Source organism: Syngnathoides biaculeatus, chromosome 7 (assembly GCF_019802595.1).
Source record: "Syngnathoides biaculeatus isolate LvHL_M chromosome 7, ASM1980259v1, whole genome shotgun sequence".
NCBI lineage: Eukaryota > Metazoa > Chordata > Actinopteri > Syngnathiformes > Syngnathidae > Syngnathoides > Syngnathoides biaculeatus.
In genome coordinates, this window is record NC_084646.1 from 9,476,634 (window position 1) to 9,494,987 (window position 18,354).

General features: G+C 47.3%; 3 protein-coding genes across 3 annotated transcripts in view; all 3 read left to right on the forward strand.

The window, feature by feature from the left end:
- The first annotated feature begins 563 nt into the window (after positions 1-563).
- LOC133503719 (zinc finger protein 568-like) lies at positions 564-5,579 on the forward strand. The gene is made up of 2 exons (XM_061825610.1): positions 564-854; positions 1,595-5,579. The coding sequence occupies exons 1-2, from the start codon at positions 662-664 to the stop codon at positions 3,493-3,495; spliced, it is 2,094 nt and encodes a 697-aa protein (XP_061681594.1). The 5' UTR covers positions 564-661; the 3' UTR covers positions 3,496-5,579.
- A 105-nt stretch (positions 5,580-5,684) lies between these two features.
- Positions 5,685-8,456, forward strand: LOC133503720 (gastrula zinc finger protein XlCGF57.1-like). The gene is made up of 2 exons (XM_061825611.1): positions 5,685-5,988; positions 6,989-8,456. Exons 1-2 carry the CDS (start codon positions 5,796-5,798, stop codon positions 8,371-8,373), a joined length of 1,578 nt encoding a protein of 525 aa, XP_061681595.1. The 5' UTR covers positions 5,685-5,795; the 3' UTR covers positions 8,374-8,456.
- Positions 8,457-15,812: 7,356 nt separating this feature from the next.
- Positions 15,813-18,354, forward strand: part of palld (palladin, cytoskeletal associated protein) — a 50,522-nt gene continuing 47,980 nt past the window's right edge. The window contains exon 1 of the mRNA XM_061824203.1: positions 15,813-16,217. Within this exon, the coding sequence (XP_061680187.1) occupies positions 15,910-16,217 (308 nt within the window). The 5' untranslated portion in view covers positions 15,813-15,909. The remainder of the gene's footprint in view (positions 16,218-18,354) is intronic.

Below are 18,354 nucleotides of genomic sequence, written 5' to 3' on the forward strand. Positions count from 1 at the left end.
TAAGCGCCAGCATGCCCCGTGACCCTCGTGAGGATAAGCAGCAAAGAAGATGTCTGATTTGACAGTTCAGGGTGTACCCCGCCTCCTGCCTCTTGACAGCTGGGATAGGCTCCAGCACTCCCCGCGACCCTTGTGAGGATAAGCAGCGAAGAAAATAGATGGATGTTCCTGGGCAGTGATTCTGTTGCGTAACACTAGAGGGAGCCCGTTCATAACATCAATTTTAGCACTCAATGGACAAAAATGAGTGTAATAATTGCTTTTGTTCAGTTCAATTAGATTTAGCTTTTTCTGTACCTCTGTTTATTTGTAAGTATGGGGAAAAAAGCGACAAAACTTTATTAAAATAGGTAAAAGTCTCAACACCTTTATGGTACCGATTCATTGTTCAAGCCATTTAACCTATTAAAATAAATAAGAAAAGGGACTGATAAAATCACGATTGAATGAATGAAATAAACATGGTACAGTCAAAAAAAGAAACATCGTTTCATTACGGAGCGACATAAAACTATTTTATATTAGTCAAGTAAATCCGTAAGGTGGCAGCACAGAACGTCGCTGTGGCTTGTCAAGTCCGGAAAGCAGGCGCCGAAGAAGAAAAGCCGGAAGTTAGCCCCGCATCGCCGAGCTAGCGTCGTTCGGACGCTGCGGGGGGAAAATGTGTAAAGTGCGAATGTTGCGAGAGCTGGTGAAGCAGCGGCTCAACGTGGCCATCGAGGAGATATTCGAACTGTTCGACGAAACCCTGGCGGAGTACGAGGAGGAACTTTGTCGGACGAAAGCGGAGAACGTGCGACAACGCGAACTCCTGGACGCTGTTCTCAAACCTCGAGTTACAGTCCACTCAACAGGTTTGCTGGACTGTTTACACATCGCGTGTCCCTTGGCTATCTACTTTTTCCCTTATTTCCCGCTGACCCCTTGCCAAGTTGGAGATGGAAAGACCGGGGTAATGGCGAACTGCAACTAATTCCCGATGAGTTGTGGTCCGCCATTGCCAGCCAGCCACCATTTTGACTGGCGCTGCCTCACCTGCTTTTAGAGCATCGGAAAGGATTGTACTCCTTTCTGACACACAAATGTGAGACTTCACCTTCCCCCCAACATGTGTAAAGACTGGCGTCAAGTCCCACGGGCGACTGACCTCATTGAGAATCTCAGTGGTTGTTTCAAAACAAAGCGATACGTGACTTCCATTGCCTGTGATTAAATTGTAAAAGTCATAAATAATATTCGCTGCGTGCTTTTCCTGAAAGTTGAAAACTAAAACGCAGCAAGTGAAAAAAATATTTATAAGTCGGAGAACTCCAGGGTTCATTATCCAGTCACGTCAACAACGTTTGAATGTCCACCACGTCTATTTTTTGAAGCAACTTGCCTGTTGAAATGTGATTTAAATCTGCGGTTCTGTCTGCCTTCCCAGTAGTTTATCCTCCTTTATCACATCCAAGGCTCGGCATTTTCGTGCAAAATCTACTGTGCCACCTGAGCTATTTTGCTATTTCCATTTATGAATTGTTGCGATAGGGAGTTAGTGACAGCGCAAAAATCCCACAAACTCACCACATGTGGTGTCTCTTGTGTGCCGCAGACATCCAGCAGGTGTTGGTGGAGAATCAAAAAGAAGTTCCTTCGGCGCAACGGGACGGGAGAGCTCATGTGGAGGAGGCGCCGGCAGAGCCCCCTCGCATAAAAGAGGAGGCCTGGAGCAGTCGGGATGGGGGGGCCGACGCGACCGCCTTCGCGCTGTCCGGCGGCGGCGTGGCCGTGAAGAGTGAAGACGACAACGGTGAAGCCCAGCAGCTCCATCGCGGTCACAGCGAGGAGAGCAGAAAACCGGATGGAGGAGGATCGGACGTGGACGGCGCGATGTCGCACTCGTCCGAAACCGACCACAGCGACCACGCCGGAGAACCTTTGGTCGAGAACTCCCAAAGCGATGGCGCACGTCACGCGGACAACAAGCAGTTCAAGTGCTCCGAATGCGGCAAAAGGTTCGCGCACAAAGGAAGTTTGAAAATCCACATGATCACGCACACGGGAGAGAAACACTTTGCTTGCTCCTTTTGCGGAAAAACCTTCTACTTAAAGCATCACATGAACAGACACATGCGGATACACACGGGGGAGCACCCCTACTCGTGCTCAGTTTGCGCCAAAGGCTTCCGGGATAAGTACAAACTCATCAACCACATGAGGACGCACGCGGCCGAGAAACCTTTCGCCTGCTTGGTTTGCGCGAAACGTTTTTCCAGTCGGGAATGTCTGGCGTTGCACGTAACGACGCACGAGGAGGAGAACGCCTCGGGCTCCGGCGGCTCCGGGCAGCTTCCGTCGCAAGCCGCGGGCAACTTTGCGCCGCTCTCGGATGTGGACGACGACGCCGCGTCTCAGTTTTCCGATACGGATCGCAGCGACGACGCCAGCAAGAAGCCCGAAGGCGACGGCGACAGCAGCGACTTCATCTGCTCCGAATGCGGGAAAACCTTTTACCACAGGGGCCACCTGAACAGGCACATGATAACGCACACCGGGGAGAAACCTTTCGGTTGTTCGTTTTGCAGCAAACGATTTACCCGCAAGTCCGATCTGAAGGTGCACGTCCAGGTCAAACACACGGGCGACAAGCCTTTTGTATGCAGCGTATGCACGAAAACGTTCCCCGTCAAGCGATATCTGATCACGCACATGAGAAAGCACAACGCCGGTCTGCCGTTTAGCTGCCCGGCGTGCGGGAAAGGTTTCTCCGTCAAAGAGGAACTGGAAACGCACGTGGCGACGGACGCCGAATGCGGAGCATCGCAAGCGGACGACGCGACACTGAACCCTTCGGAATCGGACCGCGATAAGAACGCCAAACGTGACTCCGCGCAGCACACTGGCTTCATCTGCTCCGAGTGCGGAAAGTCGTTCGTCCAGAAGGCCACGTTGAACCGGCACATGCGGATCCACACCGGGGAGAAACCCTTCGGCTGTTCGGTCTGCGGGAAGCGCTTCTCCCGAAACGGCGATTTGACCATCCACGCGAGAACGCACTCGGCGGACAAACCTTTCAACTGCACGCTGTGCGCCGAGTCCTTCTCCCTCAAGCACTTCCTGAACGTCCACATGAAGCGACACTTTGCCGACAAGCCGTTCGCTTGCTCCGCGTGCGCCAAGCGCTTCAACACCAAAGCCCACCTGAAGACGCACATGAAGCGGCACACGGGGGAGAAACCCTTCAGCTGCGAGGTGTGCGGCCGCTGCTTCTTCTGCAAGCGCGACGTCAGGACGCACATGCGGACGCACACCGGCGAGAAACCCTTCGCGTGCCCCGTGTGCAAGAAAGGCTTCTCCACCAAGACGTACGTCTCCATGCACATGAGGACCCACACCGGGGAGAGGCTCTTCAGCTGCGACGCCTGTCACAAAAGGTTCACCTTCAAGACGCAGGTCTACAGCCACGTGTGCACCGGCTACAAAAACAGCAATAACGACGCTCCCGGAATCTAAACGCCGGGGCAGATCGGCAGTCTCTTTGAAGTACCGCAGTGCTTTGTAGATGTTTGTTGAACGTGTGGCGTAGCGGTTGGGCCAGCTGACCTGCGCTCAAAAGCAGACTCAAGTGGTCAGTTACAGGGCGAGTATGAAGACAATCCTAACAAAGCGGAGGAAAATCTGGAAAAAATATGACATAAAACTAAAATATAATGTAGAAGGGTACAAATAAAAAAAAAAAATGGTTGAAAGCTGATAAAAAGTCAGAAAACTAATCTAACAGAAACTTGACCAAAGGTGTTTCCAAATGTGAAAAAAAAAATTGACAATCACACACAAAAAAAATCCCAAATACGGACAAAAGAGACAAAAATTTCAACAAAAATGCCCATAGAAAATAAAGGATAAAAAGAACTGGCAAACTCACAAATATGACAAATTTCGTGGAAAATGTTATAAAATTGCTGAAATGAATTTTTAAAAAAGCATGCAAACAAAATGTCAAAATCTGACTAACAAATAGGGTAAAAAAAGAGCAACTGTATCACAAAAATCTGTGATTTTTAAAAGCAGGGGGGGGGGGGACAAAAAAGTATCATCAAACTAAAATAAATCTGGCAAAAATACAGCAGAAACTCAAGCAAATCATATAATCAAGCAAAACATGTTTTTTAAATTTATAAAAATTAGATTTTTAAATAAACAGACAAATCTGTGTGGAAAATTCAAATACCCAAAAAAAGCTTACAAAAACATGGATTTTAAAAAAAGATGACCCCAAAAATGTGCAAAAAAGCAGACAAACTTTGAACATAAAGGTAACAAATCTGATGAAAGTCTGACCGAAAACAATTAGCCTGACACGAACACACAGCAAATTATTATTATTATTATTTTAAACTGAACCAAAATGATATTAAGGAGCAACTGCTGCTTGTTTGTCTGTGGCCGCCCTGCACGGATGCGGACTGGTGCTAAATCGACGGCCCTCTAAAGTGCGTTTCTAAACTTGTGTGCTCATATTAAGCAGACATCAAAATCACGTTGCGTTCTCATTATACATACAAATATATACCTGTAGATTCTGTATATGGATGTCATCCCACTGTCAATATAGTGTAAGAAGTTGCTGAAAGCGTCAAAAGCGCTTTAGTTGGCTTTTAGTTGTATTTTGCGTGGAGTCGCATCTCTTTGTACTTTTAGCACTCTTTTACAACGTTGCCTAAAACGTTGCGTGTACAGTTCATGTTACACAAATGTATTTTTTAAACAAAAACTGCAAAAAAAGTAGTTGTGGTTAACAATGACTTGTTCATTTGTTTTATTTTTTTTACAGTCTTGAGTGTTGCGTTTCTCAATTCACGTTTTAATGTTTAAAAAAAAAAAAACACTACTTATGAGTTAAATTTAGACAATACACACATTTATTTCTATTAAATCAGTAACTCAATTACCCCGGTACTTATGTCATTTTCATTTCCTCGTGTTGTATTAATGGACCACGGTTTTTTTCCCCCGTACAAATATTTACTGTTGTTTGGACTTCAACATTAAAAGTATGTCAGTGATCGAAGGTTCATTTTGGATTGTCTAGAATTTGCAAATCCCGCTTATGTGAAATTGAAAAAAAAAAAATTAAATTAAAAAAGGGCAAAAACCGGGGCACAAAACTGGCAAAGATTTCAAGAAAAACATGCAAAAAGAATTTTTTGTTCAATTGATCCTAATCTGACCAGGTCTTGCAATTTTAAAAATATTTATACATATATATAATTTTGAAAAATCAATTTATTTATTTATTTGGGGGACAAAAATGCAACAAAATTGGATTGTATTTTTTAATCATATTAAAATACTAGTCACACCCCTAGAAAAAAAAACCTGGGAAAACCCCTGACACTACTTGATAATTGACAAAACGAACCGAAATAATCAATTATAGTTAATAAGTGTATCAACTGGAAAAAAAATTGTCAAAAAAGGTCTTAAAAAGCAAACAAAAAATGTGACAACAGATGTCTGACAAAATGGGGCTGAAAAAAAAGAAGAAACATCTACCCCCCCCCAAAAAAAAAAAAAACATGGCAGAACTGATGAAAATAGGAAAAAAAGAAACAAAAACAGCTCCCAAATGCCGGCAAATGTGGCGTCATCAAGTAGCGCCGTAACCCCCACTGTTGCTGTAAAATCAAAAAGCATCCTGTAGATGGCAGCCACGCTGCCTACCATTTAAATTCACCACCAAAGAAGGCTAAAAGCGGAAGTTAGCAACACGTTTGCTAGTCGGGCGAGCTAACGCGATCGGAAGCGAGAAAATGTGCAAAGTGAAAATGTTGCGGGAGTTGGTGAAGCAGCGGCTGAATGTGGCCGTCGAAGAGATATTCCAACTCTTCGAGAGAACCATCGCGGACTACGAGGAGGAACTTTGCCGCACCAAAGTGGAGAACGAGCGGCAGCGCGAAATTCTGGACGCGGTCCTCCAGCCTCAAGTTGGATTACCCGCATCGGGTTTGTTCTCCCTTCATTTTTCATATCCGACTACTAAATCTGTTGTGTGGGCAACGTTTATTCTTCCTGGACTGATTAGTTCCAGTTCGGCGTTGCACCCGTAAATTTTAATTTGCGTGTATGTTAAACGGGAATTGCAAGACGTCACTCAATCAGAAGCAGATTCGGTTCAATTCCCGGCAATAGCGATCCTATTTTGTGATCATAATTTTATAATTTCTCGCGTCACTTGTGCTTTATTCAATTTACTGCTCATTCAGCTACATTGCATGTGCCAAGAAACTGCTTGTTGTTTTTTGTGCAATGGTGATCAATCCATCCATTATCTGAGCCGCTTATCCTCACGAGGGATCACGGGAGTGCTTGAGCCAATCCCAGGGGTTACCGTCCACGAGGCGTGGTACACCCTGAACTGGTTGCCAGCCAATCGCAGGGCACGTGGAGACGGACAACGATCACACTTACGGCAATTTAGAGTCTCAAATTAATCACGTGGGAGGAAACCCGCGCAGGCCCGGGAAGAACAATGAAAAACCCTGCTCAAGCGGTCCCGGATTTCAAACCCCGGTCCCTCAGAATTGTGAGGTCGGCGCACTGCAGCTGCATCACCGTGCCGCCTTGTAATGGTCACTCAACAGTATATAATCATCCAAAATGGCTGCTGTTGGCCTGTATTATGATACCATTTTTTTTTTTTTTACCCTACATATTTAAATATTAGAATTTAATGGTTTTCTCTCCGAGGGTCCAGGGGATTCCCCATACAATGTTACACAATTTTTTTTTTTTTTTAAATCGTCGCCTTTTTCATATCTTTGGTGTTTGCATGTTTTGTGCCTGGCACAGATTACAAAAGCACTTTTGTCTATTTCCTGTGGTCCGGAATGAGACCTGAATCCAAATCAATCCTGAACGTCGTTCCAATCGATATTGAACTGCGATGGATCAAATTATCAGTATTTTTGCAAGCTCCCGCTAACACGCGCCTTGTGTCCATCAGACATCCGGCAGGTGTTGGTGGAGAGCGAAGACGAGGGTCCAACGGAACCCTCCGACATTAAAGAGGAAGACGAGGAGGACAAGTGCACCCTCATCACCGTGAAGAGCGAAGGTGACAGCAGCGCTCGACGCGGTGAGGAAAACCCAGACCGCGGAAGTCCGGGAGCCGAAGCTGAGGGGCGACAAGCCGACGCCCGCTTTGCCCCGCTGTCCGACACAGACGACGCCGTGTCAGCGTTTTCTGACAGCGACGACGCCAAAGAATCGTCGGACCCAAAAGGTGACGACAGTCCGTTCACGTGCAGCCAATGCGGGAAAGCGTTTGTCCAAAGGGGGAATTTGAACAGACACATGAGAACGCACAGCGGAGAGAAACCGTTTGTGTGTTCGTTCTGCACGAAAAGCTTCACCAGGAAGTCCGATTTGAAGGTTCACGTGCAGGCAAAACACACGGGCGAGAAACCCTTCAACTGTGACATTTGCGCTAAAAAGTTCTCCGTGAAGAAATACTTGATGATACACATGAGGACGCACTCTCTGGATAAAACTTTCGCCTGCTCGGCCTGCGACGCGGGTTTCTCGACAAAAGGCGAACTGGAAGCGCACGGCGACGGCGAGCGCTGCGGCGGGTCGCCGGCGGACGTGGCGGCGCACAGCGACGGCGAGCGTCGCGGCGGATCCCGAGCCGGCGCAGACGACGCCGCGTCGCGCTCTTCCGAGACCGACCGCCCTCAGAAAACCCATAAAGGCGAGCCGCCGCCGCCCGCCTACAACGCGCAGTGCATCTGCGCCGAATGCGGCAAAACGTTCACCCTGAAGGGAACTTTGAAACGACACATGCGCACGCACACCGGGGAGAAACCCTTCAGCTGCGCCGTGTGCGCCAAAAGCTTCTCCACCAAGTCCGACATGAAGACGCACGAGGAGACGCACACGGACGAGAAGCCCTTCGCCTGCACCGTCTGCGGCGAGACCTTCTCCCTCAAGCAGTACTTGAGGATCCACATGAAGCGGCACTTTGCCGACAAGCCTTTCAGCTGCACCGTGTGCGCCAAACGCTTCTTCACCAAAGCGCACCTGAAGACGCACATGAGGACGCACACGGGGGAGAAACCCTTCAGCTGCGAGGTGTGCGGCCGCTGCTTCTTCTGCAAGCGCGACGTCAGGACGCACATGCGGACGCACACCGGCGAGAAACCCTTCGCGTGTCCCGTGTGCAAAAAAGGCTTTTCCACCAAAGCGTACGTCACCATGCACATGAGGACGCACACCGGGGAGCGCTTGTTCAGCTGCGACGTCTGTCACAAAAGGTTCACCTTTAAGTCGCAAGTCAACAGCCACGTGTGTACCAGGGACAAAAGCAATAAAGATGCCGAGGGACTTTGATGGGACATTATGCCTTTTTTTTTTATTGTCCAGCGATTTACATCACTTCACAGGTGTCTTAATAAAAAGTCTGACATGCTTCAGATGAACTCGCCAGCTCTTTGCTGAAAAATTCAATATTCGCGCCAAAACGCAGTTTTTTTGCGCTGTCTTTAACGCCTCCCGATTTTGCCGAAGCCCCTGCCGATAATTGGTGTCAAGGAAGTATTGACGTGACAAAGGTGCACCTCAAATTAGATCATGGTTGAAAATCCCGTTTGTTTCAGTTTTCATGCGTCATATCACGTCATTAAACTACTGGGAAAAGGCATTTCAGAGGGCAAATTCCTGCCTACTTTTACATTAAAAATAATTAGCGTTTTTTTTTTTTAAATCTGTTACATTATATTCTAGTTTGTAGAGATGGCGAATTTAAAGTTTTTGTTGACCGGAAGCAATAACCTTCCAATTATACAGATGTATTAAAACAATCATTTCATAATGAGTGTGTATAGCGTTTCACTTTTTTTAAAGGAAAAAAAAAAAAAACATACTTTCTTTGAAATAACTCAATTACCGTAATTCCCGACCTACACAGCACACCTGGGCATAAGCCTCACCCAGTACATTTGTAAAGGAAATACCATTTGGTACATACATAAACCGCAGCCGTGTAAAAGCCGCAAGTGTCCACATTGAAAGACGAGATATTTCCAAAGAAAGACGGTACACAGAGAGTTTAACGCTCGCGCCGCCGCACTAATGCTAACACTAGTGCCACGCTAACAGTAGCGCCGCGCTAACAGAAACGGCTAACAGGAAAAAAACAAAAAAAACACTGGTTAAAAATCACTGAGACACGGCAGTAACATGCTAGTGCAGTGCTAACAGGGTCGGACCGGTAAAAGTCACTTCCTCGGCGCATATATTCCACCGGTCTCACTCTTACCTTTTCCGCTCGAGTGCCCCCTTGCGGCCGTTGGGGAAAAATGCGCAAATTAGCCGCATCATCGCATAAAATTGATTGAAAGCGTGTGGAAAAAAGTCTCGTCTCATAGGCCGGAAATTACGGTAATTAAGCTTGTGATGCGATTATGAATTATTGAGCTATATAGGTGACTTGTTCGAAGACATTTACGTGTCGTGGGAGGGGCTAAGATTAGCCTGGGTTGTTAGTGGTTAAGTGGAAGTCACCGAGACTACTTGTGAGTTCAGCAAAAGAGTCTGCAAGTAAGACATCATCGTCATGACGTCACGCATGCATTACTTCCGGGTGGCCAAAATGGAGGCGGTCGCCGACGGCAACGCTAGTAAACAAACGCTTCTCCGTCGTTTGGCCGAGGCAGGACGCATAAATGGCGTGAGAAAAGGATGTTGCGTGAGCAGGTTGAGTCCTTGGAAAGGAGACACAACGTGATTTTCCATCGGCAAATGAATTCAAAATCACGATCATCGAGCGAGTGGCGAATTATTTGTTGCTCGGATTAGCGGCGCCGCGCAGTCGAGGGTTGACATTAGCGATCAGGCTAGCCGGTATTTTTGGATCAATTTTTAAAAGAGAAGCCAAGCAACGATTTTTGACATACGTGTGCGGAAACGTCCTTCAAATTTGGATCCTGGTCGGTCCCTCAGAAGAAACTCCTCAGTTCAGTTTTTTTTTTTTTTACCACGATGATCATCTTCATCTTCCGCTGGACTCGTTTCGATGAAACCCGAAACCCTTTGTGGTGAATCTGTTGGGGAACGCCAATCAAACCAAGTCTTTGTCTTTGTTTCCGTTTCATATTTTAGCGCTTTTGTTCACAAACGGCATGCAACAGCAAAACGTGAACTTTCAGATCTCTTCAGAAAATTTTACATTTTAAGCTAAACTTATTAATAACCAGTAATAAAAACGTCAGTCACAAGACTGTATCTTTGTTCTTCCTTTGTTTAAACGAGGTGAGACCAGTTTCTCATTTATGTACGATGCTGACCTGGAGGCAACGTAGAATTGCGGTGTCTTGCCCAAGGGCACTTCCGCAGCCAAAATGAAGACGTGACTACATTTGGGGCACCTGACCATGTTGGATGGGTTCACGACACTGACGCGCTGTTCACTCTATGCTTTTGCACGTAGACCGCATCTACGCAAATGTTGGTACTGTTAAAAAGTGACTTTGGAACGTTATCGGTGGTCATTAGACGTCGTTTCGAGAAACCGTTACGGCAAGAAGTGTGCTACGATCTACAATATCGACCCGTACGCCAAACGGGGCACAGAAATGTGGGCGTCGGTAAGACCTTTAACCTTCTGCGGGCCGTGTACGCGCAATACGTGTCACCGAAGTCGAACCTGCCAAGCAGGAGGTCATACTGCAGATATGCGGTGTAAGAATAGAATTGTCCAGCACATGTAAAGCAAAGCAGGCTATACGAGTCGCGGTGCGCTCATGCGGCTATTTTAAAATTCTCAATACGTGACGCTATTGTAGCGAGATGACGAGTACCGCACGTACTTTTATACTCGTGTGTGTGTGTGTGTGTGTTTAAAAGTGGAAATTCCTTCCGGGCCTATCGCGAACCCACTCGGGCGCAATCGCTAGCTTGGACGAAGAGCTCGGAATAGATGCGCGGCACCGCTAAATGCGATAGCGCGACCCGAGCAGAGCCGCCACCCTGGACCTCCGCCGTCCGCGGACCCGCGCCAAAAGTCCTCTTTCTCGGGACCGGGAGGCTCCTCATATGGGCACAGTCGCCCTCCAGCCAAGCGTAGAAGGCCCCCCCACCCCCCCCACCCCGGGGTTGGCACCGTCAGCGCCCGTCACAATGGGCAGCCCCATCTGACTAAAAAATATATAGATATCATCAACATCAAAATAGAGGAGTGTAAAGTTCATCAAAAATGAGGCAAAAGCTTCACTTTCAGTATAGTAAAAGCAAAAAAATGCATTTGTAATGATTCATTAAAACAACAAATTGAAAAAAATTAGCATCTTAATATATTCCCGAAAACAAACAGTTGTAAAAGTCTACGATTTACCCGCTGAAAAGACGAGAAAATAATGATGGATTTCGGCAATTAAACGTGATGGTTGGTGCCCAACCAAATAGACGACTCTGTAGCGATCAATTCATGTCAGGTAGGCATTATTCTTAATTTCAAATTCCCAAGAAGTTTCGCAGAGGTTTACGAAGGTTAAGTGTGGCCGCAATCCCTTCCGTGTAGGTTTTTTTAAAAATCATAGTTAACGAATGCGGGTTTGTGTAAAACCAGGGATCATTTATTGAAATATTAGTATTTGTATTGAATACTATCTGAAAAGATCGATTGGTTTTGGGCAAAGGTTAACGTGTAGCCGAACACGCTTCCGCGTTCACGAGCCGTCTCCCCGTTGAGAACAGATCCAGCAACAAAGTATTTGTATGCGTCCAGACTTTTCTACGCTTTCAAACTCTTCCTTGTCAATCTCGACGACTTACTGACCAGATCCACTTGTAGATCCAGTTTTCCGAGGCAAGTGGAAGCGGGCTAACAGTCCAATTTCTTATCGGCGAAAAGATCGTCTTCGGTATTAAGTATGGGTCCTCTATGCCAAGTGTCTCTCATTTTTCCACGTACCTTCGTTTATTACCACCTTCTAAATGTTTAACGGTATCAGACGTGAGACGTATTTTCGTGTCGTCTCCACCCGACTTAGCGTTGAACAATGCTTTGCTTGACCGGCAAGATAGCCAGTCACGTGAGTTCAGTGACGTAGGTGCATGAGCTCTATTGCGTGATTCTTTGCCATACCACCAGAGGGAGCTCATGTACCACACTTTGAGAATCCCTTTACTAATCCGTCGGTGCCTCGGGGCTCCTGCTGCGATAGCTTGTCGGGAACAGATCTCGTTTCGAGAACTGCCGCGGTTAGCTTAAGTCGTAACGCGCCTTGCCGCGGCGCTACGGTCCAAAAGCTTCTCCGACTGGCGACCAAACTGCAGTCGGGGACAGAAAATGGTCGCTTTCGGGCAAATTATTTGCTTAGAAAAGCTACAAGGCCGAGACAGTCGAACGCTGAAGTCCGCACATCTGTCCAATTGATGCCTGAAACAAAATTGCAACCAAAAAAATGTGTCTATCGACTTCACTGACGCGCAAAAAAGTCTCCGAAACGTTTGCCTTTCCAGGCGTCGTGAACGGCGCACGTCGTCCATGTACACTTGACCCCGAGCGCCGGTTTCCAAAATCCCCCCCCGATGCCCATTTACAGTCGAAACCCAGCAGAGCGTGCGGCGAGACCGTCGACGGCGCGTGAAACAACCCGTAACCGCTACGTCGACGCGCCGACATCGTGGATAATATCGTCACGTTGCCTCACTTGTCCACTGACGCAACGACAGCCGTTGCACTTGTTTGTGTGGCAACTTTGACTCCGTCTGTCAGGTCCGACACCTTCGCACCGCTCGGCCTCTTTTCCAGAAGTCCGGCCGTGAAACCTGAGCCCACTCGGAGCCAAATTTAGCTCCCTGACACACACACAGACAGACAGAGCGAGCAAGTCCAGCCCGGGGCCACACAGGCGCATCGGACCCGCGAACCCGAGAGGTGGTCCCGGGAGCTCCCGTCCGGGCCAGCAGGGTGAAGGACGCTTCCTCGTTTTTTGGGCCGATTTAACGACAGGCAAAGGTGGAAGGACAAAAGGCAAGAAAGGAAGGAAGTTTGGACCCGAAGCTCACTTGAAGGCAAGTCTGAGACCTTTTTAGGATTATTCATATCGTGCACTTCGACCCGGTGATGCCAATTATTGATTATTAGGCCAGGTTTGAAAAAAAAAAAAAAGCCATTCTCATGATACAGTATTGATTGGTCTTTTGTTTGTTTGTTTGTGCTTTGTGCTAAATGTTGAAGAACAGAAGTTAGCGAACTGAGTTTTGAGTTTTTGGAGATCCGAGCTGTTGTTCGGCCCACCCAAACTTTAACATGCGAGCAAAAACCAGAAATTGGCGGTCCGTGTCGCGGAGGCAGTGAACTCAACTCGGCGGCTTCACCACAAGCGACAGTTTGTCGGATATCTTTCCTGAACGTTTCTTCAAAAAAGACTCTAAAAGGTGTTGAGTGACCCTCTGTTAACGTTTACCGTCAAACTAAACAAAAACAAAGAGTTACATGTTGTGTATTTCCAAAAACTACATAGCTTCTGCTAGGCTAATGCTAACAAATACGGTGAATACTCTGATCTCGAACGTTCTCGAAAAAATTGTTTTTCGAACGAAAATTTCTCTTTTTTTTTTTTTTTTCTTCTGTTTTCAAACGAAAATCGGTACTCGACGCGGAAATAACATGACGTGCGCGGCCCAACCAGCTGACCCACGACGTGCTTTGTTATTGTGAATTTGAACGCACCGCGAAAAAAATCCGGAAATAAGATAACGCGCCCGCCCCGACCAGCTGATCCATGACGTGCATTGTTATTGTGTATAACGCAGATGTACGAAATATCGATTCGGTTTTCGAAAAAATTGGTTCTTGAACTGCCTTCTGGAAATGGATTGTGGTCGAGAACCGAGGTTGTACTGGATTGGGAAATGACACAGGCTAACGGATACCATCCGTTCAGCAGAGTAATGACCTTTCACGCGACAGAATTGTTCACAGATAATTCGAGAATACTCACAGCCATATATTTTTTATCCTCTGCAAAGAATCGCGAGTATTACATATTGTTGTTTTCTCACGAGTGTCCCGTCTTCATGTGCTTTGGCACGTTTGCGTTATACGGCCCCCAATGTTTACATTTATCCTCGAAAGGGATTCGTTCCTGTTAAATGTTCCTCACTTCCCCGTCAATTCCACTGGAAAGTGTCCAATATGGAATATTTCCAAATTGAACAATTTTACCTGTGAAATTTCACTTTTGCAGCCCTACTAATGATAAAATTACTGTAGCATTGCTGCTTACAATACCAAACATCTTTTTTTTTTTTTTTTTTTTTCAATGCCTTCTTGTATTTCAAGGCTGTTTTACTCTGGTACACAATACAAATGTACCTTTTAAAATACTTAAATGGCTGATCCGTGGTATCGCGTGAAAGTTTCCACATTCATATTTAATGCCGTTCTCCATCTCGTCGGTCGACGCTACGTTTAAGGTCGCGATTTGGCTTCGTACGCGTCGTAAACACTTTCCGGTACACGAGGCGTTTAAGGACCCGGGCCCGTCGTCCGGGGCGGGCGTCACGGCGCCTGCGGCACAGCCCCGGCGGGATTAAAAATAACAGCAGCTGCTCTTCGGGACGGCGAGCACGAAGCCGTACGCACATGCTTCTTTTCTAACATGCCACGCGTTCTAGCGCACAAAACAAAGTACTTTTGAGCAACAGTTGAATGTATAAATATGATGATAACATAAAATAACGTTAGAACAATTTAAAAAAAAAAAAAAAACTTTCACGCAGGTCAGGGTCACCGAAGACCTCTCGGGTGAACTGCTTTAAATACATATTTTTCTTTGTCATCTATTTGTTGTGACGTCAATTGAATCTGCCCAAGGCCTTCGGAATAAATTGCGCTAGTATCAGACTTTACACATTAATTTTAATAATCAATATGTCTTGTGTGTCTCATTAATGTATTTTATTAATACTTTGTCAAAGCAAATTTGAGATCTGCTTCTAAATGGAGCTGCTGTCTTTTTTTTTTTTTTTTTTTTTTGACCGTCTGGACCAATCAGATTCGACGCGCGTTAACCTCGCAAGCTAGCTGTTAGCTAGGTGGGTGGAAAGCCCCTCGGTGACCCGGTTTAGGCTTGAAGTGGATATATTTTAATGTCTTAAACCGGGAGAGTTCTGTTTTGGGGGAAAAAAAAGTGCGAGACGAAGTTGCATTCATGTTTCAGTGGGGCGTGGTTTCACGCCTTCAGAGGACACGCCCACACCGTTTGAGAACGGGGACAACAACTTGATTTTTCATGATTTCTCTTTTTTTTTCCCAAATTTTTGTTTCTAAGGTTAGAAAATTGACTTGATCTTAATCGCTGACATCTGAATGAAGTCAGTCCACTTGTGACATCTCCGCTGTTTTGCAGGATGCAGGACGGGAGTTGGAACCTGCCACTCCCTCACGTCTCTGTGCTGCTGGAGGACGTCGCCGCCCCCCCTCAGGGGGATGGCGCCCCCCGGGCAGAGCCGGACGCCGACGAGGGAGACTTCGCCGACGTCACCGCCTTCCTGAGCGCCGAGGAGATCAACCGCAGCCTGGACCTGGCCTGGGAGGCCTTCGGTGACTCCGTCGAGGACCAGCTTCCGGACACCCGCCGGACCTCCTCCCAGGAACGCGAGGTCGTCCGAGAGACTGAAACCTCGGGCACAGACGACGGCGCCGCCCTGGGCCGGCCTGCCGCGACCTCGCCCGAGAAGGTGGGCCGCCTCAAGCCGGTCCCGCCGGTCTACAAGCAGGATAAACCCCGTTTGCTCCACGAAGGCCTGGAGCTCAACGATCGCGTGTCTTCGGCCTCAGAGTTTTGCAGCCGAGCCGCCACCTTCATCGAGGAGCTGTCGTCCATCTTTAAAGGTTCTACTCACCTGGAGCGAGCGATGGAGGAGGAATCGTCCTCGCCGGATAGCGGATATCTGTCACCCGAGAGCCAACGGCCGGGTCCTCAGGGTCCTCAGGGTCCCCCTGCCGAGGCCTCCGGCCAGAAGGAGAGGACGGAGCGACCGGCCGGTCCGGAGGGGGCGCCGGCCCCCCAAGAGTGCCAAAAAACTGGCGGGGTAGCGCCGGGAGCGTCGGAACCCCTGTCACCGCCGTGCTTCGTGCAGAAGCTGAAGAGTCAAGAGGTGGCGGAGGGCAGCCCCATTCGTCTGGAATGCCGAGTCAGCGCAAACCCGCCGCCGCTCATCAGGTACGCACACAAACTTGTCGCTTTTTTTGGGACGGCATTTGCCAATCGCCAAAAGCATACCGCCAACTGTGGGTTCACTATTTGGCAAAAAGTTGAAGGTGGCCTCACGGAAACCAGAGCAGTCAACCGTGGCGATTTGGCGAGAAGCAAAGCGGCACAAATTTTGGCCCGCTATTGGGCGAGAAGCTAAGCGCCACACCTAATTGTCGGTTCACTATTTGACGAGCGATTCAGTGTGGTCTCACTATTTGGCAAGAAACGGAACGCATACCCTGAAATCTTACTTGGAAAAAGCAAATCAGTGTACTTCAACGTGGGGTTCATTATTTGGCAAGAAGCAAACCGGGCACAAATTTTGGCCCGCTATTGGGCGAGAAGCTAAGCGCCATACCTAATTGTCGGTTCACTATTTGACGAGCGATTCAGTGTGGTCTCACTATTTGGCAAGAAACGGAACGCATACCGTGAAATCTTACTTGGAAAAAGCAAATCAGTGTACTTCAACGTTTGGTTCATTATTTGGCAAGAAGCAAACCGGGCACAAATTTTGGCCCGCTATTGGGCGAGAAGCTAAGCGCCATACCTAATTGTCGGTTCACTATTTGACGAGCGATTCAGTGTGGTCTCACTATTTGGCAAGAAACGGAACGCATACCGTGAAATCTTACTTGGAAAAAGCAAATCAGTGCACTTCAACGTGGGGTTCATTATTTGGCAAGAAGCAAACCGGGCACAAATTTTGGCCCGCTATTGGGCGAGAAGCTAAGCGCCACACCTAAATGTCGGTTCACTATTTGACGAGCGATTCAGTGTGGTCTCACTATTTGGCAAGAAACGGAACGCATACCCTGAAATCTTACAGTGTACTTCAACGTGGGGTTCATTATTTGGCAAGAAAGAAACCGTTAGAGTCAAATGCTGGTTCACTATTTTGCAAGACATCGACAGGACGTGCCAGGAAGCAAAATTTAGCGCATGTGTTTCACTACTTGGATGATATCCGACCAGCACGTTTTCATACGGATTCCCCGTTCGGCAGGCGGCGAAATGTGCGTTCAGTTTTTGGGGCCAAGAGGCAAAGTAGTCCAGGAAGTTCAGTATTTGGCATCCATCTGGTTTAAGAATGCCCGTCCGACAGTGCCCATCAAATTTGAGCATTCATTATCATGTCGTTACACACGTGTTTGGAGGTGTTCCTAATATTATGGCCTGTAGGTTCTAGATTGCGTTGAATTCCCGAAGTGGTGACATCAGAACGCGGCGGTGAGTGTTTGCAGAAACATCTTTTAGACTGACGGAGCGAGCGACCGCGTGTCAGGTGTCGGTGACACAGTCCAGACTCGAAAACGCCGGCGGGGCGATGAAAGTGCCGAGCCCGAAAGCGCTGGCTTGACTTTCACTTTCTCGGTGAACCCGGGTTCTGCGCGGGCGTCGGAACCCGATCCGGTCGATGCAGGGACGTGTCTAATTTATGCCTGGTTTACAGCGCGCTAAAAATACGCCACGCTCTTGTTTCCAGATATGTCAGCCACACCGCGCGCACACGGTAAAGCCGTGCAAACTTTTTTTCCGCGTTCCGCGCACTTTTGGTCTTCTGGAATGTCCCGCTAGCGCACTGGTGGGCAACCTGTGGCTCGCGGGCCTCGCGTGGCCTTGCCGTGGCCCTGAATGCGATCGTAAAAACAAACGCAGGAACTGGAAAAAAAAAAAATTAAAACCGTGAAAACACAAATACTGCAGTTCTGTTGTGGGGGTGCTGTATAGGACAACGATGACGTTTGCCGTTAAATTTTGGTGAGGGCCTGGATGAAGATAAAAGAATTTCTTATCGCTATAGCAACTGGCTTTAAACGAACAAAAAAAAAAAAATGAATAAACTGTGGTAGCTTGAGATACGGATAACCCAACTTCCAAGTTCTCGACCACAATCCGTGATAGAAAACGGTTCAAAAAGTGAATCGTTCGAAAACCGAATAAATGTTTCCCATTACGATGAATGGAAAAAGAAATAATGCGTTTCAAACCTAGAAAATTAGGCTTATTAAAGCATTTTTTGAGCTTTTCCTGGTGGTAAATTACATAGTAAAATACACGTATAGTTTGAATGCTTTATATAATAAAATAATTTAAGAAATGT